Source organism: Cygnus atratus, chromosome 1 (genome assembly GCF_013377495.2).
Source record: "Cygnus atratus isolate AKBS03 ecotype Queensland, Australia chromosome 1, CAtr_DNAZoo_HiC_assembly, whole genome shotgun sequence".
NCBI classification, from domain to species: Eukaryota; Metazoa; Chordata; class Aves; order Anseriformes; family Anatidae; genus Cygnus; species Cygnus atratus.
In genome coordinates, this window is record NC_066362.1 from 21,512,007 (window position 1) to 21,532,175 (window position 20,169).

Genomic DNA, 20,169 nt, shown 5'->3' on the forward strand with positions numbered 1-20,169 from the left:
GGGGCAAACACAGTTTTCCAGGTACTATCGGCTCTGTGCCTGTGCTAGTACATGAACCGTGCCTGGCAGAGCTTGCTGGACCTAAGACCAGGTGGCAAGGAGCTGCCTGGCTCCCTGCTATTACATTTGCCCTCTGAAGACAGCTGACTGCATCCCGTTGCTGGTCAGGAGTGCACATAGCCACTGCCAGCTGTGCCCAGGGAGTTGCTGGAAAACTGCAAAGGGCCCAGGCCAAAGCTGTGTTAGCAATTTAACAGCACAGGCAGCTGAAGTGCAGCACCTGGAGACGCTCCCGGCACCGGTGGGATTATTAGTGCAGAGCCCACGTGCCCAGCACAGGGAGCAGAGTGCTCACAGCTGCATCAGATGCTGGGGGCTCCAGGCTAAATTATGGGGAACCGTCACAGGAGGCTTTGGTGAAGGCAGGGGGAGGATCTGCTCCTATGGGGATCATTTCGGGTACCACAACCATAAAACAGTTCTTTCACGTCCTGCAGTCTGCCTTGTCTTACCCCACATCCCCCACCTTTTGTGAGAGCTGGGGGCAGGAGCATTAATCTTTTTCAGTAACCCCACCCTAATGCGTTCCTGGAGAAGCCTTGGCCATTTCCCTGAATGAAAGCGGTACCCCATGAAGAAAAATGGCACAAAGCCCATACGATAAAGCACATTGACAGAGAAATGGAGATCACCTAGATATGCTGCATTGATGGCAGTAATGATACGGAAAGATTGAGACTACTGGAACAACAATGAAACCCTAAGATGATTATTTAAGTTTTTGCCTGGAAATCCATAATTAAAACCCCTAGCTAACACACCCACTGGAGATGTATTACATTTAATGGAAACATATAAATGTAATAAAATATTTGCCTGAATCCATCCTCTCATTCCAGCAGTTCAACATACCCTTCTGCATGATGTTTCTGCTGAGTTCCCTGTGGTCTTGTGTCTGCCTCATCAATATTTTAACCTACTCTTAAAAAAGTGCCCAGCTTCAGGACTAGCAGACACTTTGTATATGTTCTCCTTATTGCAAGCTTATGTTAATTTTCTGTGTTACATGAAAAATCTCCTTGGGATTCTTTAAGAGTTCACGCTCTAACTGAAAGGGCTATGTTGCTCCATCCATGGCTCAGGATTCTTTCTGGGAAGCAATTTGGATTCCCTGGAACTGAAATTTATTGCATAATATACCCTAGATCTTGAAAGGGGGGGGGGTGCTTTGGTGAAAACCTTCAACCATGTTTTCCTGATTTGACTTCTCAGCCATATTTTCTCTCCTTACAGTAGCACACTATTGTTTTTATAGAAAAAAAAAAAAAAGACAATTCAAATTTGACTCAAAACCATAAATTTCAGGAGTTTTCTAGAACAGCATTGTGCTTGGACAGATGCCAAGCTGTGCTCTTGGGAGGCAGGAACTCTTGTGTACAAATGGAGCTTCTGAAATGCCACAAAAAAACTGCCTTGACCCAGGCCCCTAGTGGACTAAAAGCCTGTGGTGTCCATGAGCTGTGTAATTTTACTGCTTCAGTAATCAGTGGGTTTCTCATTAATACCAGACTGAACCGATAGTGGCAGCCTTTGGTCGCGTTGGTATCGCGAGTCTCACCTGATGGGAGTCCCACTGTTGCAGGCACCACCCAAACACAGCCATTCATGGAATCACAAAGGTTGGAAAACGCCTCCAAATCATCTGGTCCAACCATCCCCCTGCCACCATTATCACCCCCTAAACCATGTCCCTAAGCACCATTCCCTGCCCTGGCCAAGCACGTGTCCAAAGGGCGCTCTGCAGCAACACAGCAGAATTCCCACACAGGACCTGAGCAATTGCTTTCACTACATGTCGTTTGGCTTGCCTCACTGGCTGCTGCATTTTGCCTCCTGAAGATAACTGTGCATTTAACATACTTCAATGAAAGGCACAGAAGTTGTATGCCTAGATTACCCAAACTTTGCTGGGAAATCCACCTCATTGCATACTGATGAAACAGACGGTGTGAGCTAGAAAACTCTAGTACAGAAATACAGCAAGGTAAAGCATAAGGGAACTCTGCTTGCAGAGCAGAACAGCAGCAGATAAAAATAATGAATCCTTAAATACTTTCCTTGTCCCCATTTACCTCCTCGCAGAGGAACGCTGTTTGTGGTGGCTCTAAAGCATGCAGCGTCCCTGTGCCTGCGAGCTGCATGTGGTTGCTAGATGGCAAGGCAGTCTTTAGACCATGATGTTCCTACCCCAAATGACCGCAAATAAGCAGTCACAAGAGCTGCGCACAAGAGCTGCTCATTAACTGGTAGTCGTGAAGTTTCAAAGGATGTCTGCATGGTGGAAGTCCTCCTCTCTTGATCTTTTTGCAGCTCACCCTTCTAAATTGTTAAAACTACTTAGGAGATTTTAAGCGCTGTAGTCTGTGAAACCGCTCCTGGTATTACTCGGCTTACACAGCCAGTTGCCCTACAATGTATTCAAGTGATGGAAAATCAATCAGCAGACAGCAGGTGTTACGAGCCCCTGATCTTTCCCTGGTACCTGCACAGGCCACGTAGAGCCCAAGGGGAGTATTTCATACCAAGATCCAGTGAACACTCGCATCTAACACACTTTTTTTCTACATAACCTTAGCTGAAGAAGACCAGAAGCATCTGGTAGTTTTATCTGAACAGCAGATCACAAAGTAGGGAGCTAAAAGAATCCCCCCCCCCAGCTCGTATGATTGGTAGCTCCAAATTAACAGTAAAGTGGATCTTCTGAATGCATTTTGCAGGACACAGTTTAGCACTCACCTCAGTGTTATCCCATAATACAACAGAAAACAGTCCAGAAGTGAAATGGTGAGCCACGCCTGGCTCACACCATCATGTTATCAAAATTCAACATGAACAATAAGCCTTCAGTGCAATGCACACTTAACGGGACAATCTTAACCTGAAGCAGCCAGGAGGCACGTAGGTTTTCAAGGCAAAGGTCCCACACTCAACTTGAAGGTGTATATGTTTGGTGACTGTCAACCTGACTTCGGCTTTTAAAACCAATCTGAGGAACGCAGCAGTGGTTAAGCGTGCAAATCCCGTCCCTCAGAACAAAGCAGAGACATCTGGCAAAACCCAAGATGCTCTAGGAACTAATTAGGTGGCAGCGGTACAATTAAATCCGCTCTGTGGCTGACGTGCAGTTTGGAAAAGGGGAGAAAGCTTAGGATCTGTGGTCTGACTGACCTCCAAAGTAAACTACATCAGCAGCTCATATTACATGAAATGTACCCACAGTATGAGGTTTCATACAGTCCCCTTATACTGAAAATACTATTTTCAGTACTGATTATACATTTGGGAATATACATAGGGAATAAGACCATCACTGTGTAAAAAACAAAACCCCAACCTTTATTTTTCACAATACATTTCAAGTACATGCAGAACGTATTTACAGTTCTCCTTAAGGCAAACAGAAATTGGGTTCTTATTCCTGAGTTGCTTAGCACCAGTAGAAATAGCAAATAAAACCCTAGGAAATGTTGTCTCTCCCTTTGAAGCAGCAGCTGCCTCCCAGGCAAAATGTTTCTGCCTTCATCTCCCATTTCTCGTAATGAGCTATTTTACTAATAATCTCTACTGCTATTTTGAGCAGTCTCTTCAGATTCCGGTCTCCTCACAGAACTATCATGCCAAGATGTACCAAACTTCCCATGTTTGTTGTTTTTCCTTACATACTGTTTACTGACTAGACAGCACAGCAGTACGTCTGTCTTTTCTGGTACATGCACCAAGGTCTTCTCTGCAGTTATTTTAGGAGTTCTGTATTCCCCAAAATACAGAGAAACCTCACATTATCTTCTCATGTCTTTCTCACGTGGGCTAGCTGCTTCTGCAGTACCAAGTCCAGATTAAAAGAGGCAAAGTTCCCCAGAGCCACTGGAGGTTTTTAGGGCTCGATTTCACTAGAGCTAGGGTGTGTGTGTGTGTGGTGTAAAATGCCCACTGAATTGTTGACATTTATGAAGAAAAAGCAAACAAGGTTTGCAATGAAGAAAAAAAGCTCTTGAAGTCTGACTAACATTTGAGCCACGTGCATCATCTCAGGGCTTAAGACTTTTGCTACAACTTAGGATGCTGAAATTCCATGTAAATTATAAAGGGAGTGTTTTCAAAGAAGTTTTGACATTCTTTCCAGCTGTTGACTGTGCCTATCAAAACCCACTAAGTGCCTACAACGGGCACTTTTCTCCCATGACTTTTAAGAGGACCACATGATCTTAAAAAACGCATAGTAAGTGAAAAAGTTCCTATTTAACACGAAAGTGTAGCCCAAGCAGAAAGTCAATAGTGCAAAATGGGGGATGACCCAACTGTGCCTTCCTCAGTGACCTCTAGGGTGGAAAGATGTTTTGTTTCAAATTACATTCACTGCTTTTTTTCATGCATTCCTGAACCTACAGTTTTTAATAAACTGTCAAGTACATCAATAATTCAAGGTTTCTGTTACCATTTAGTCTCTCTAGGTGCCTGTCTCCACTAATCAATGCTTATTGTGAATAATTTTTAAACAAACCTCATTATTTACAGGTGTTTAAGTTAAACGTTCATTGAAAGAAACAGAGCAACCATGCCTTGATTAAATGTCTGGTTTAAACTAGTTATTAAAGAAAAAAAAAATCCACCCAAACCACAAGTAATTTGTTAGTTCTTTTTCGGTTATTACCTGCTAATATAAATTGTCTTCCTTCACAACCGTTTCATTTAGTAGCAACACACAACAAACAGCAGATTGCATTGGGAATAACCCATATCCAAGCAGTCAATTTTAAAGAGATTACCTTTAACAAAGAGAAGTGATCTTACAAAGAAATTCTTCACCAAAGGTTTGCTAATTTATTTTTCCCACGTCTGAGAGATTATTATGAACTAAGCACCTAGGAAAATACAATAAATGAAGCCAGACAGTAACAGGAGCTCATGAAGCACCCGGCATCCCCCTGTAGGTCATCAGGAATCTGATTCCTTCTGGTAAGGTACTTCCCAGCAGAAGGTTTGAGGGTTTCCTACCAGATAAGCTGAATTCAGAAGGATGAAAACCAGAATGGTTGTTGTTCTGCACCTGGCAACACCTCTACACACCAAAACCAAAACAGCTTGCTGCAGGTAGCATGATTTGCTGCAGTGTCATATTTGTATCTTCATTTTATTTTCTACAATGTCACCTGCGTGCAGCTGTATTTCCAAGATCAGCGCTGCTGATTATCTAATCAGTATGTCCTCTGAGAAGATGCACTTTTTCAATGATTGTTTCAACACCAAGATGCTAGAGAGCTTATAACATTTCAGAAAGTCTTAAAAGAGTTTCTCCCTGGAAATCCTTGATCCCCAATCTATTATACAAAGCGACTGCACCATATTGAGATAAAAACACTGTAACTCTTGAAAGTGATTGCTTGCCTAGTGGCTGCTCACCCAGGGAACTTGGGAAATCTTGTCCTACCACGCTGGTTACTTTAAAAAAACTAGGACACTGACACTTGTCTGCTTCTTGCCTCTTGCATAAATCTGTCAGACCTGGTTGTCAGACAAGACAAAGGAAATAGGCCTCCGTTCAGGCTGTGTCTCTGCTACCCACTACGCTAGCTGAGGAAACAGAAGCTGATTAGCCTTCACAGGCAGCTCATCAAGGTGAAATATTCCAGAGGAAGTCACACTGATACCTTTAACATTTGAGGTGGTTCAACAGCCCTGGAGAGCAGACGCTGCACATCACTGACATCCTCTGCGTCTCCGCTTGCTTACACTGCTGACTTGTACTCGTGTCTGATTCGAAGAATTAGCCCTACCTGCTCTTTCAAGGATGGCACAGGATTATCACAGTCTGAATCCTTTCATGCAGAAGGGAGAAGCTGTGGGCAGAAATAATCTTCTGGACAGTTCAGAGATGCTACTCCCAGAGGCACCACTTCCACACGCAGAGTAAAAGACACTGCTCTTTCTTACAGTGGAGATGAAACAGATTACATCCAGTTTATTTATAAAAGTTTTATACACCTGAAATATCACAAACATTTACAACTTTCCTGCTTTCTTCTGAGTTCTGAAAAGACCAGGTCATACAATTACACTGCTGTCTCCTTTGACTCTGATGTTTGCGGTGGTTTGAAGTTCAGTATCTCTTTGTATGTAATACCTGGAAAACAACAGAAGAAACATAGCGTTGCTGTCTGGTCAGAAAAGGAGCTGCACAGACATGAGGCAAGATGCAACTCCCAGCATGGTTAGGTCCCGATCAAGGTGAAGAAGACAGAGACCTCTTCAGGCAAAAAAGTGAGAAAGAATACAGTAAGTAAGGCAATCAGGGATCATGTTACCACTATTCTGCCACTTCAGTTTTGAAGAAGTAGCCCAATACTGAAATCTTGTAGATGCTTTCCAAGGGGTGTGAGCACCAGCATTACAGCACCGTGGACAATATGGCCAGAAAGTAAACTCCTGTGCCTAGGAGCACAGCAGAATTATAAATCAAGTCCTCATCTCAGAGCCAAAATACAGATCTCTGAAGTAAGATGAAAACTAGATTCAGACTTAAATCTCTGCTGAGACAGGCTCTCACGGGGAGTGAAAACATCTAACTGAAAATTAAGGCCAGCAACAGCTGCAGTCCTATACAGCCAACAGTTGAGGAACCTGTTGCCCTGTCCTATGCCCTGTAAGGAACATGTTACAGAAATGGTTTCTTTCCTGCATTGCAGGAGATAGGAAGGAAGACACATGGAGAAAGAGATGAGAGGATCCATTGTTAGGAGGAAGAGAAGAAAACCATTGGCGATAGTTTCTGGAGGACTTGATAAAAGGAAACATTGGCTGACCAATAGTGTTTCTCTATCTTACTGCTGCCTACTTATTCTGTTCCCTTAAAAGCAGAGAAAGTCAGCTGGAAAGGAGAATATTCCCATTTTTGGATGGCCTTTCTATCCGTCTATTTTTGAAAACATCACAAAACTAAACTCACGCTTCCACTCATCCAGGGGTAGATCCATGTTATCAAACGTGTCATCGTATTTCTCAGCTTCAGTTTCTTCTTCAGGATCGTGAACTGGTTCGAAGTAAGGATGCATCAAAGCCTCAGCTGCTGTGACTCGCTTCTCTGCATCCAGCACCAGCATCTTCTCCAAAAGGCTTACAGCTATTGAACAGCAAATAACATTGCATTCTAATCATGCCACTGATTCCAGCTTGTACAAAGTAATGTTGTCCTGGGGATGTTTTAAACATATAGACAAGATTTACAAAGCAGAATCATTGGGTGTTCACTCTGTAAGAGTCTTGTAAGGATATTTCTGAGTTGGGTGGAGCACCTGAAAGGAGGATGGGACAGCAGCATGGGCCAGGACACCGCAATGCCCACTTGCCGTGTTGTGGATTCATAGAATCACAGAAGCATTTTGGTTGGAAAAGACCTTTAAGATCATCAAGTCCAACAATCCACCTAACAACACAAGTCCAGCCTCTCCAACCTGCTCTCCCAGACCACGAGCAATTGTTCTTTACATAAGGAGCAGCCAGATGGCCAAAGAGGTGATAGGAAGAAATTTCTTTACATGGAAATGGGTAGAGTTTGCTGCAGCTAAGAAGGCCAGCAAGTTAGCCATGGTCAGAGCTGCTTTGTAATCCTACTGTGTCTGAATATATCATTTCAACTTCTTAAAGTTGAGTGTTCAGGGCATTGGGGAATGGATAAAGCTTGGGCAGAGCCACTTCAGAGCTCTTGCTGCCTCAGGTCATGGCACAGTCATGCACGCTTGGTACATTCTTCTAGCTGTTTATATCCATCAAATACAAGCCAGTTCTTTGCAGGAATGCACAGATGTTTCTCAGGATGTATTCATTCCATGACTAAAATGTCAGCTTTCTATTTGCCTGCGTTTCTATTGTAGATCAAAATGACCTTTCAGAATTATATTTTAAATATAGTACACAGAAAAATTTATTACATATATTTAAATCCCCACGGCTCTTGGGAAAGCTGCTCCAGTAAAACCATTAAGCATAGCCTGGATTGGAGCCTAAAGCACAAAATACTTATTTTTTGACTCTCGAATCATCTGATTCCTGGCAGGTTCTAAACCTGGCACAGATCAGCCACTAGAATTGAAATTATGAATTATGGAAAGCAAGAGGTAGAATAGCATGAGAACCACCACGTAACCTATTGCATGACTGACACTTCTGCTGCCTCCAATGCAAACACAAGAACAACACAAATTGTGCACATCCATACAAACTGTCTTACCCAAAGGATTCGCATACTTCAAGACGGATGCAAAATCTTTTTTCTGGACTTTTGGGAGGCTTTTGATATAGTTTTTTGCCTTAAAAGAAACATGAATATTTAATTAGAACTTTGCCTCCTTTGCAATGTGCTTAGTAGGCAACTTAACAATGCTTTGGTAGCACATTTACAAATAGAATATTTTTTGTCATAAACTGCTGAAACTGTTGAAAGAAACTTTTTTTAAAATCGCACCTTAAAATTGTGATTAAGAAATGATACGTAAAGTTTTCATAATTACTACTCAATATCTAATATATTAATTAGAATAAAGATGTATGCATCATTTGAAAGAGGATCATATTCTCTAGAAGTGTATCTTTTACAGTAATTCATTAGTATTTAAATTGTACAGTTAGTCTAATGATTAATTTTAGGTCCTTTATAGTAGGAGCTTAAGGATTCTAGAAAGACATCTACACAGGAATAGGAAAGAAGAAGTCAGAGACACCTACAGAATGACTGGGTCCTCTGAATAGGTTCATATTTTCAGTACTTTTCCAGTAAAGGAAGTAATGCATCAGTTCAACTGTTTATACACTCCACGCTGCAGACTTTGAAGTATTTAAATATACAGATTTTTCAGCGTTTTGATCATTCGCTGGTTCCCCTTAATGTCCAGTAGTTATTTAGGGTGTGAAAAGCATTGTAAGGCAGATATGTACTATCATAGGTGATTTCAGTAGTCAACACATATTATCTCAGCCAGTTTAAGAACTGAGAATGGCTTAAGTAAAATGAAGACATGAAAAACAAGCTGCCAAAGCAGAATACTCACATCTTGACTTTGCAGTTTTTGCACAAAATCTTGAGTTGGTGTACCCATTATTTTCATTATTTCTGTGAGTTGGTCCAGATCTGAATACCAGAAATAAGGAACAAAGTCTTTCACCATAGGAAAACTTGCAAAAATTCTGTTTCTTTGCTATTGGAGGATAAAACAAAAATATCAATGCAACAACTAAACAGAAGATTTACAAAAGATGAGGTGAAAACTCATCAGTTTTCTTCCAAAGGGCAAAGACATTGAAAGCATCCGGAATAAACTATAAAACTTGGGACCACACAACTGAATCATCTGCAAACTCTTTTAACATCATCAGGCCTCCTCTATATTTTTGGTCAAAAGCAGTTGAAAAGTATTGGAGTATCGGAACAACCAACACATGTATTGTACGCATTGCCCTACTCTACCCAAAGGTGAGGTAACTAAGAGGGATTAAAGCAATTGCAGAGACAGGAAAAGTCACAGGGAACACTGTGCGGTATGTTAAACAAAACAAAAATCAGAGGAAACCAGTCTTTGTTAGTTCTTTTCCACACTGAACAAGTTCAAGAGGAAAAAAATTAACTCCCTTCCTCATCATTTCCCACTTGCTTAGCTTGATTCCACATGCTGATATTTTGGTGATCAGTAATTGGGATAAGGCATCAGTACATTCCTTGTATTCTGTGTCCTAAACCAGCACAGAACAAATCAGCAACATCATTAGCTGTTTTAAAGAAGAAACATCATATTTAGAGGCTAATGGGGTAAAGACCAGCTTTGCACCTCATCTGCTATTCTGATAAGAGTAGCAGGTGAGATGCTAGAAGCTAGGTCAGAGCTCAAAGCATGTGCAGATTCCACCAACCCCTGAAGAAAAAGGAAATGGCAGGTCATGCTGATGAAATAAATCAATAAATAAAAAATACCACACCACCATACCAAATTAGGAGTGCAACCTATTCAAAATACTAAAAAAAAAATCACTTTTTTAAAAAAAAATATTCATCTACCCACAGCTGAACTGAAAGCTGTATTTCCCTGACAACAGCTAATACTGATCCATATGCCTGAAGGTCACCATTATAATTACGCTAGGGTAATTTTATTCATAACGCAAGACACATAATTTCATCCAACAGTTCTGAAATATCCACAATCCAATGTTACTAAAATATGAGTCTTTCCACTCTTACATTTACAGGACAACTTGAAAATTATGACTCATTTGCTTATTTACGTACCAGAATGCCAAGTGTTAGCATTAGTTGAGAAACGCTCTGTGTAAGTCAGCTGCTGTTCTATGGCATGCATTTTACTATTTTCTTGTTAAGACCTAATGCATACTTAAAACCTTTACAGCTGAAATAATTTCATCCATTCTACTCTTCCATAGTTCCTTTTTTTTTTTATGAATGCAGTTTTCCTTTTTAATGTTTTTCATCACAAAACAAGAATAATACAATCCATGTAATGAAGCCCTAACCTTACACACAATACTGAAGTATATATATAAAACCCAAATTAAACAACTGTAATTCTGTGATTCTATAACCAAGTATTTGTAGATAAGCAATTTATTGACTGGAACTCCACAAGGTTCCAAGCAGTGAAAAATGATTAGGCTGAACTGTCACAGATACAAAACTGTTAAACAAAACAATTAAAAATTCTTGCTGTATTCTATTAATGCTGTCTTCCATTGTCTGTCACAACCACTATTGCCAACGAAGTATCACCTTAGGTTGAAGTAGGGCTGAATCTTAACTGTTGTCTTAATTCCTCAGCAATGAAATATGATCAGATTTTCTCTAAATCTAAAATATTTTACTAGGTATTACTTAGATAACATTTTTTGAAAAAAAGCATGAAATGGACTAGCATGTGCACGTAAGTCCATATGCTACACCAGCACTTTATCTGTGTGTTCTGGAGGTGTGGAAACTATTACTAAAAAAAAATAAATAAATCAGTATTTACCTTTTCTATTATCACTGAACCTTTTACCTGATGATCTCTTTCTCTCTATTGAAAATGTTCAGTAATATGAGTTTTAATTTGCTGATGTGCAAAATTCATACAAATATCAAATAACTAATTAAATAAAAAGATGCTATCCAATATAATATTATTTTCAATTTATGCTCATCAGTTTTTCAACAGACCCACTGTATCACATCAGTGCCTCTCATCATTTTCTTACATTGGTGTCATAAATTCACTGAGGAAGGATACGATCGTTTCCCTTGAACAGAGGCCTCCCTGTTATCATTTCAGCCATTATACAGCCCACAGACCAGATGTCAACTGAAAAAAAAATCAACAGTAGCATTAAATTACTGAATATTTGTCCATCTAAATGTAGATAAAGTTTAATTTAAAGTATATTTTTCAAGAAGTGTAACGTTTACCTTTACAGCCTGTTACAATATAAATGAGTGCCTTGCAGAATATGATGAACTACAGGGAAAACTACCAGACTTTCTGATTAGCAAACAGAAGATAATCTGGTATTAGGCAGAATCAGTTTCTCACTAGCAGATGCATGTGGTAAGTATTTTCTCCATGCTTTCAAAAACTTCTATGGTTATCTCAGTGTTACTTAAATTCCCCCCTTTTGCCATTTCCCCATCTGTTCAAGTTGTAATCAGCACATCTTTGCAGAACGGTTAGTCAGTGCAGAACACGTTTGTACAGCAGGCTTGTTTCCAATCATGTTGGAACTTTCTGTGAGTCTTAGAAAATATAGAAAACCAGACAAACAAACAAAAAAACAAACCAAAAAACTACAAACCAACCCAAAACCACAACCCCAAATGACTGTCTGCAATTTATCTACAAGTAAGTTTTTCATAATTAAATTGTAATGTCCACCTCCAATTTCTCACTCACTTCAGAAACACAGACTTGCCTGATTCAGTGAATGCTTCAGCTCTATTAGGACTTTTCCAAAGAGATGCTGACCTGTTTGCGTGTAATGCATCCAGTTAAGTATGACCTCTGGGGCTCTGTACCACCTTGTGACCACGTAACCTGTCATCTCACTGTCTGTATGCCTGGCCAATCCAAAATCCAGAATCTGTAGTGAAGCACAAAGAACATCCAAGACAAGCCAGTTATCTATTTCATACAAATTTTAAAAATGCAGAAAATAAAAGAGTTGGAGCTTCCTGCAGAGATTGGGTTATTTTTGCATCTTTTTCTCATTGAAGTGTCTTGTTCTCATTTTAAGAATCAAGACAGAAGTAGGAAGGAGCTTTACAATTTTTTTTCCCTGTTAGATACTTCCATAGAAATACTTAAAGCTGTAAAAACAGTAAAGAAAAAAATAATTTCTTCAATTAATGATTCAAAAGATACTGGTCACATTCAATCCTAGCTGTGGATTGGCTATTGTACCTTCTTAGAGCTAAAAGAAAAGTACCCATCCTAGATGGTGTCAACTACTGTGATATCCCAAGTGGCACAATTATTGAAGAGTATGTTCCAATAATATTCTGAAGTAAGGAGGTATCATTATTTTTATTTTACGAGTAACTCATACAAGGGAAAGCTTTCTCTAGGTTAAATTGAAAGTCTGGATAAAGTGTAGGGAGTGACCATTATTTAGTCCCACTGAGTTCCAATCTACTGCTACTACTACAGAACAACCCTCTGTAAGAAATGTAAGGCTAGTACAATTTTTTAAAGGATTATGTACAATTTAGCTTGTTTCTAAGACTCTCTGATATTTACCTCTAGATACAGCAATGTACACAGCAGCAAGATTACAAATAAATGTCAGAGCTTTTTGTCAACCTCTACAAAAGTGGCTACCATAAAGGCCCACCTGTGTGGACCATCAAAAGATGGTGCCAAAAGACATGGCCAGCACTGAGCAGCACTCCTGGAATGAGTCTGTTCACAGCTTACCAGCAAGTTCATGCTACTAACAAGAAGCAGGGTGTCCTGGGTGAGAAAAGTCTACGCAAAATAAATCATCCTTTGCAGATACTTAAGTATGCAGTTCTGCATGAAGGGCCGTTCGTTTCCATGTGTAGCAGGCTTCATATATATATTGACATATCAGAAGTTTTTACGAGGAGCACCTGTGTGTTACTATAGCAAAAAGATGTGTTTGTAATGCTCTCACTGTAATTAAACATCTTAAAATATTTCACTTTTCAACATGACAGTTTCATCATCCCCTGGTGCTAACAGAAAGGAAAATTGTATTTTCATTCACAGATCAAGAGTATAAAAGGTCACGGCTTATCTTTATTGCCACACTTGAAGCATCATTTCCATAACTTCCCCATAACCACTGACAACCTACCTAGCAATTTAAAAAAAGGAACAGGATGCAAAGGGAGAGATTTTTATTCTTGCCAATAAAATACAGATGACTGCAGCCAAAATTCCCCCTCAAAACTTTGGGTACCGAAGACTTTGTTCTCAAAATATTTGCAATTGCAACATACACACCTTCATATACAGCTTACGCATACAACACCCACTGTATCTTCCCAGTAACACTGGGAGAGAGGGAGAGGGGTGCAAGAAAACAGAGTCTTGTGTAGCAGGTCAAAAGCCTGTCAAAAGGCTAGTCTGGCACAACTTTTTAGGCCTTTTTCAAACTAAGGCTTGTAACATTTGGAATTCAAGACAGCTAAGACAGAATTTGGGTCTGTATTTTTATAAAGGCGGAAAATGGAAGCAAGAATTTTTGTGTATTAAGCATCAACTTTTGGATTTCTTTTCATTAAAATATTCATTAGGCTCATAAACAAACGTATCCTGCTAGAACTTAATATCAGTGTGGTACCATTTAACAACGATTTTCACAAAAAAAGCGTTACTCTCGTGCTCTGCGTGATCTCCAGGTTTTCAGCTAGAACTTCTAAAGAGATTTTCAAAGCAAGTTGAAATCCCCTTTTATAATGCAGGGATGATGAAAGACAGAGCAAATACCCCATGGCTCCTCAAGAATAAGTTACCTTTCTACTCAGCGAACTTCATTTTCCTAACTTGCTTCAGAAACCATACCAAAAATAATTTGTAACTTCAAGACTACGAAAAGGGCAGTGATTTCCCCTACGGCACCCTCCACTGTCACTTTTCAGAGTCCTATGTGGCAGGTGAGAGAATCTGACAAGGGAGCCGGGAAACCCTGAAAAATAAAGCTGATTATTTATTAACTAATTACAAATTCAAGGAACTGTCCCAGCTTGCCTACAGCCACACAGCTGCTGGAGCTGATGCACGGGAAGCTGCAGGGCTCACAGACAGGGGAAAAAGGGTCAGATAACCCTGGCAGGATGGTTTTGTGCTAGCGTAAACTGGCTTTCAAGTGTGCTCACAGGACGAGGTCACATCCTATGTATTACACCTGGAATGCTCACACCCAGTCGAAGTCAGATCAACTGTTTCAGTGCAAGAGAGACCACAGCTAAATCCTTGCCCTGGTATTTTTATGCACACTTCTCAACATTTTATAGTTTGCTTTCTGTTTATAGGTTGGAGTTGCCTTTTGATGGCCAGTATTTCCTAGCTGCAAATCAGCACATTTCTTCCGTATACGACACCAGAACTTACCATAAAACCAGAGACAGCATAGTTTTGCCCTGAGAGTCAAGAAACAAAAACTAAAGCTTAATGCTACGTTTTCTCCTTGCCATTTCACTAAATTACGTTCTGGTATAGAATTATTTGCCTCAGTTTATCTAAAAGCTTACAAATGTCCAAAGCAACAGAAAAATAAGTTGTGTTAAGTAAGGAAATACAGTGATCATGAAAGAATGTCTTAGACCTGGATTGCATCTCATGATCTGATTGTACAGACGGGGGACAGAGGGTGGGCAGTGAGGGAACAACTGTTTTTTCTAGATTCTTTTTTACCACACTGGGACTCACTCATAGTTTGCCCATGTACAAGCCAGAAAGACAACATCTTTTTGTCTGAAATAAGGAAATTCTGAAAAGACAGGACCCTGAACATTCAGGTCTGTTCTCCTCAGTTTCTAAAGAGCAAGCAATTGTATTACAACAGCTACTTGCAAGTATATAATTTTTATGTTAGATGCTAAAAAAAAACATTTTTGCACTCTTGCATCAACTTTTATTTTATTTAATTAGGGAGTGCTTCAAAACTTCTGATCTTCCTCTGTATCTCCTACTTGTAGAGTTAGACTTTCTGTATGTATTCAAAGCTGGAATTCTCATGTAACAGAACTACTCCCAGAAAGTCTTGATCTTTTTAGGGAGAAAGCCTTGGCCCTAAGACCTAACTGTACTTACATATCAGTACACAAAAGTCCCCATCCGAATTTACTGTTGTTTTATGAGGATGCATATGCCAGTCACTATTCAAGCACAGGATAGAAGACATAGCTTGATTTCATAATTAACTGAAAAGTCCTGTTTAGACTTTCAGATTAGACCTTAGCTAGAGTTAAAAGAAGGTAGGTGGCAAAAAAATCTAGAAAACTAGTAATGATCTATTAAAATACAAGAACAGAATTAACAGGACTGGAAGCAGTCTGAGGCCCCTATCTCTACACTTGAGAGAATAAACTATACTCCTAAAATGAGCAATGTTGAGCACTACTGAGTTTATTATCATACTTGATAATGAACAGTTTGATTTTTTTTTCAACAAACTCATTCTACACAGCTAAATAGATGCGTTTTTGCTAGGTCAGGGCACACTGCATAATTAATTCTGAAGTACAAATATCCTTTCTAACAGACTTTGGAAGATTTCCAGTACAGATAAGAAACTGAGTAATAAAGTCAGAACAGTTCAGATTCAGTATTTTAGTTCAATGATTTAGAAGGAGGCTTGAGGTGACAAACATGCAGAAGAATTACTATTCAGGACTGAGGACATTTCCAAGGAAAACTCAGCAGGAGTGGCAGTGTACTCTTCAGGACAGGTACCTTCCACAATGGGTGCTACAGTCCCAGTCTCCAGGACAGCATGCCAGCTTTCCATACTGGGAATGGGTGGGGGTGTGCACCATCCTTCCACCACCTCTGGATGGAAGCCCAGGCAGGTGGAAGCCAAAGGGAGGCATGGTCTATGCCAACACTTCCCCCACTCCAGATAAGCAGCAACCAGGTAATAGAAGAAATGCCATAAAGTGCACCTGTCTTGCAGGATACCAACAAAACAGTTAATAGCTGAACTACAGGAAGATGAATGAGTAACTGTCTCCCTTCAATGATTTTTTTTTCTTACTACTTCAATTAAGAGCAAAAATCAAAACTGATGTATTCCTCCTATGAAATACACTAGTCTGCATGCAATTGATACTGTCAGTTTTAACAGTGCAGAAGGAATCACTTTCACAGAAATATGATGTTCTTGTTCATAGCGAGCAGTATTTGATTCCTCTCATGCCTCTCTGAAGTGATTAGCTGCAATGTATCATAAAAATAGTTCTCCATTACAGCTCTTATATGGCTGTAACCATGACATGATTCTTTCTCAACAAGGCTGACAACTACAGCTACACACATGAACGGGCCCACAGCTACTGCGTGGACTGCCACATAAACACCAAACCAAAAGGAGTGCAGTTTCAGTTCTCACACTGCTTGTCACCCATCTGGAAGGACTGAAGCCACCAATCACTCCAACACCACCACAAATAAAGCCTGTGGCACTGACTTCCTTACCAGCAATCCTCTGTACATCCTGGCGTCAATCTGCAGCTCTCCCCTGTTAACTCTGTGTACTAATTTCTCAGGGTGTCCTACCTGGACTTCAGGTTTTCAGCTCTGACACCCTGCACAACATTTCTGATTTGTGGTATAGCCACTCCTTGTGCTTGGCCCTGTAAGGATCTCAGAAACTGATCATCAGCTCTGCCATTTGTATGAAACATACACTGACTTCAGTCAAGGACATACAAATAGGAGGTTAATAGTTTTTCAGTGTTCAGGGCTTTATTTCTCAAATACATAATTATTCTTGTGGAGACTGAAGTCAGACAAACGGGAAAATATTTATAAGGATCAGTCTCCAGTCACTTCTGTTTACCACTGTCCATCTGATCCTCTTCCCTTCTCCACGACTCCTCTGAGCTTGTGGACTGAAATCCTTACCTACCGGTGAAACTGGCTAGCACTTCTACAGCTGTTGCCCTCAGTGTTTTCTGTGGTGTTTTTTGATACATTTGGCTACTTTTTTCAAATAAACATGTCCTACCTTCAATTCACAGTCTTCATTTACTGCCAGGTTTCCGGGCTTTAGATCCTGTAATCACATTTGAAATGGATGTTATTTATTTTTTTTACAGCAAATAGAATAAAGCACACTTTAAAAGTATTTATTTCATTTAGGCTAAGTGGTTTTCCTACAATTATTTAGAACAGCAACAAGCAAAACAATCTCATAAATCTAAATTAGAAAATTAAATGTAACAAATAACAGAAGCAAACACACAAACTTGAATACGAGTAAGGTTTTTTCCCTTGTGTTCTCCCCCGAGATAAATCAACTTTTTTTTTTGTTTGTTTGTTTAGTAGTCAGAAACTAGGAAAATACTTGTCAATGAAAAGACTCATTCATCTTAATGTGCATCAGGTTTGGACATAAATTTGCTGCCTTTAATAATGACACCACAAAGCTAAGGATTCATGTATACATAGATGAAGTAAAATAAATTTCCTCCACTATCTCTGGATTATACACATTGAACATGAAAGTGTACTTTTTAAAAGACTCCATACATACCCTGCTATACCTAGAACAAGTACTGATGGAATCAAACAAGGTTCTACATAAGAGCCTGTACTGCCTTCTGTGAGAAAATGAATTTCCTAGCAAAAGAAGTCCACTGAATGGTAACTACAACATTGAAAAAAAAATCCCTTATGCCTCTTTAACTACTGGAGAGACTTCTAATGATGTTCAAAAATTCTAAGTTTAGCAACAAAGGGCAATAACTCAACGACTAAGAAGTTCTTCCAATGTCAGTGACTTATATATTCATAGTTATAAACAGAAAGAAAAAATCAGAAATAAGTTCTCCCTCAGCTTTTGCAAACCTTTAGTTTGTCACACATTAGGACATGACCAGAGAATCATAGAGTGGCTTGGGTTGGAAGGGACCTTAAAGATCACCTAGTTCCAACCCCCCTGAACAAGATCTAATCTAAGCAAGACTTTTAGAGGAATCTTCTCTCTGAACTTTTGAAGTCAACCAGCTGTTTCATACAAATGCTTTAAGGTCAGAGGGGCTTTGGAGAGAAACAAAGGCGCAAAGAGCTGCAATGAAACTGAGAAGTTAAAGTATCATCCAGAGAGAGCTTGGAAAAAAATTAAGCAACTATACAATTAGTTCATGATCACAGCCGCTACAGAAATGAAAATATCAATTTATTGCATTATTCTGGCAATTTGCATAGCTTCCATGTCCAGCTTAAAGTGCCCAACTTGCACTGATGTAGCCACAACACCTTTTGTTTCTATTGAACAAGAAACCTAAGGCACAATCAAACTTAAACACTATAAATTTAAGTTCAGGCAGACTTAAAACCATACATATACACAAACTGCAGTCACATTGTCAGAATATAAACATATTTCATATTGTTTCCACTTACCCTGTGAATTATGCCTGACGAGTGAATATACTGTAAAAAAACAAAAAACAAAAAACATTTTTAGTTAATTAGGTTCTGAATTTAAGAAGTTGCCTGGGGAGTGGGGAGAGAGTACTTCTTCATAATGCTAAAGTAATCTGAAATTAGAAAAAGTTTACTTCCTTACACAGAATTTTTAGCCATAGTGTTCATGTAATTAAAATAGCATTTTAATTTTTGTAATGTAATTTTTGGTATTGCAGAATCACAGAATGGACGTGGTTGGAAGGGACGTTCGAAGATGATCTAGTCCAAGCCCCCTGCCAAGCAGGATCATCTAGAGCACATTGCACAGGATGGCATCCAGGCAGGTTTTGAATATCTCCTGAGAAGGAGACACCACAACCTCTCTGGGCAACATGTGCCAGTGCTCTGTCACCCTCACAGTAAAGAAATGCCCCCTCATATTGCGCCGGAACCTCCTGTGCTTCAGTTTGTGCTCATTGCCTCTCGTCCTGATGCTGAGCACAACTGAAATGAGACCGGCTCCATCCTCTCGACGCCCTCCCCTCAGGTATTTATACACATTGATGAGGTCTCCCGTCAGTCTTCTCTTTTCCAGGCTAAACAGGCCCAGCTCTCTCAGCCTGTCCTCATACGATTAGTCCTCTAATCATCTTAGTAGCCCTCCACTGGACGCACTCCATGTCCCTCTTGTATTGGGGAGCCCAGAACTGGACACAATACTCCAGGGGAGGCCTCACCACGGCTGAGTAGATGGGAAGGATCACCTCCCCTGACCTGCTGGCAGCACTCTTCCGAATGCGCCCCAGGATACCATCGGCCTTCTTGGCCACAAGGGCACATTGCTGGCTCATGGTCAGCCTGCTGTCCGCCAGGACTCCCAGGTCCCTCTCTACAGAGCTGCTCTCCAGCAGGTCACCCCCCAGCCTGTACTGGTGCTTGGGGTTATTCTTCCCTAGGTGCAGGACCCTGCGCTTGCCTTTGTTGAACTTCATGAGGTTCCTCTCGGCCCAACCCTCCAGCCTGTTCAGGTCCTTCTGAATGGCAGCACAGCCCCCTGGGGTATCAGCCACTCCTTGTGTCATCAGCAAACTTGCTGAGGGTGCACTTCGTTCCATTGTCCAGGTCATTGATGAGTAAGTTGAGTATCACTGGACCCAGTACTGACCCCTGGGGGACACTGACAGCTACAGGCCTCCAACTAGACTGCACCACTGAGCACAATCCTCTGCGCTCTGCCATCCTGCCAATTATCAATACACCTCACTGTCTACTCATCTAGGCCACACTTCCTGAGCTTGTCTATGAGGATGTTATGGGAAACAGTGTCAAAAGCCTTGCAGAAGTCCAGGTAGACTACATCCACCACTCTCCCCTCATCCACCCAGCTAGTCATCCCATCATAGAAGGCTATCACATTGGTTAAGCATGACTTCCCCTTCATGAATCCATGCTGACTACTCCTGATCACCTTCTTATCCTCCAC

The 20,169-nt window shown here is 40.4% G+C and overlaps 1 protein-coding gene across 2 annotated transcripts in view; it reads right to left on the bottom strand.

The window, feature by feature from the left end:
* Positions 1 to 5,989: 5,989 nt before the first annotated feature.
* Positions 5,990 to 20,169, bottom strand: part of MAPK12 (mitogen-activated protein kinase 12) — a 33,913-nt gene continuing 19,733 nt past the window's right edge. The window contains exons 5-12 of one of the 2 annotated variants that reach the window (XM_035559322.2): positions 18,681 to 18,710; positions 17,281 to 17,328; positions 12,054 to 12,168; positions 11,325 to 11,396; positions 9,102 to 9,181; positions 8,285 to 8,363; positions 7,004 to 7,177; positions 5,990 to 6,181 (exon numbers count right to left, since the gene is read on the bottom strand). In XM_035559322.2, the coding sequence (XP_035415215.1) occupies positions 6,111 to 6,181; positions 7,004 to 7,177; positions 8,285 to 8,363; positions 9,102 to 9,181; positions 11,325 to 11,396; positions 12,054 to 12,168; positions 17,281 to 17,328; positions 18,681 to 18,710 (669 nt within the window). In that variant the 3' untranslated portion in view covers positions 5,990 to 6,110. The remainder of the gene's footprint in view (positions 6,182 to 7,003; positions 7,178 to 8,284; positions 8,364 to 9,101; positions 9,182 to 11,324; positions 11,397 to 12,053; positions 12,169 to 17,280; positions 17,329 to 18,680; positions 18,711 to 20,169) is intronic. The other variant, XM_035559323.2, reaches the window with a different exon arrangement.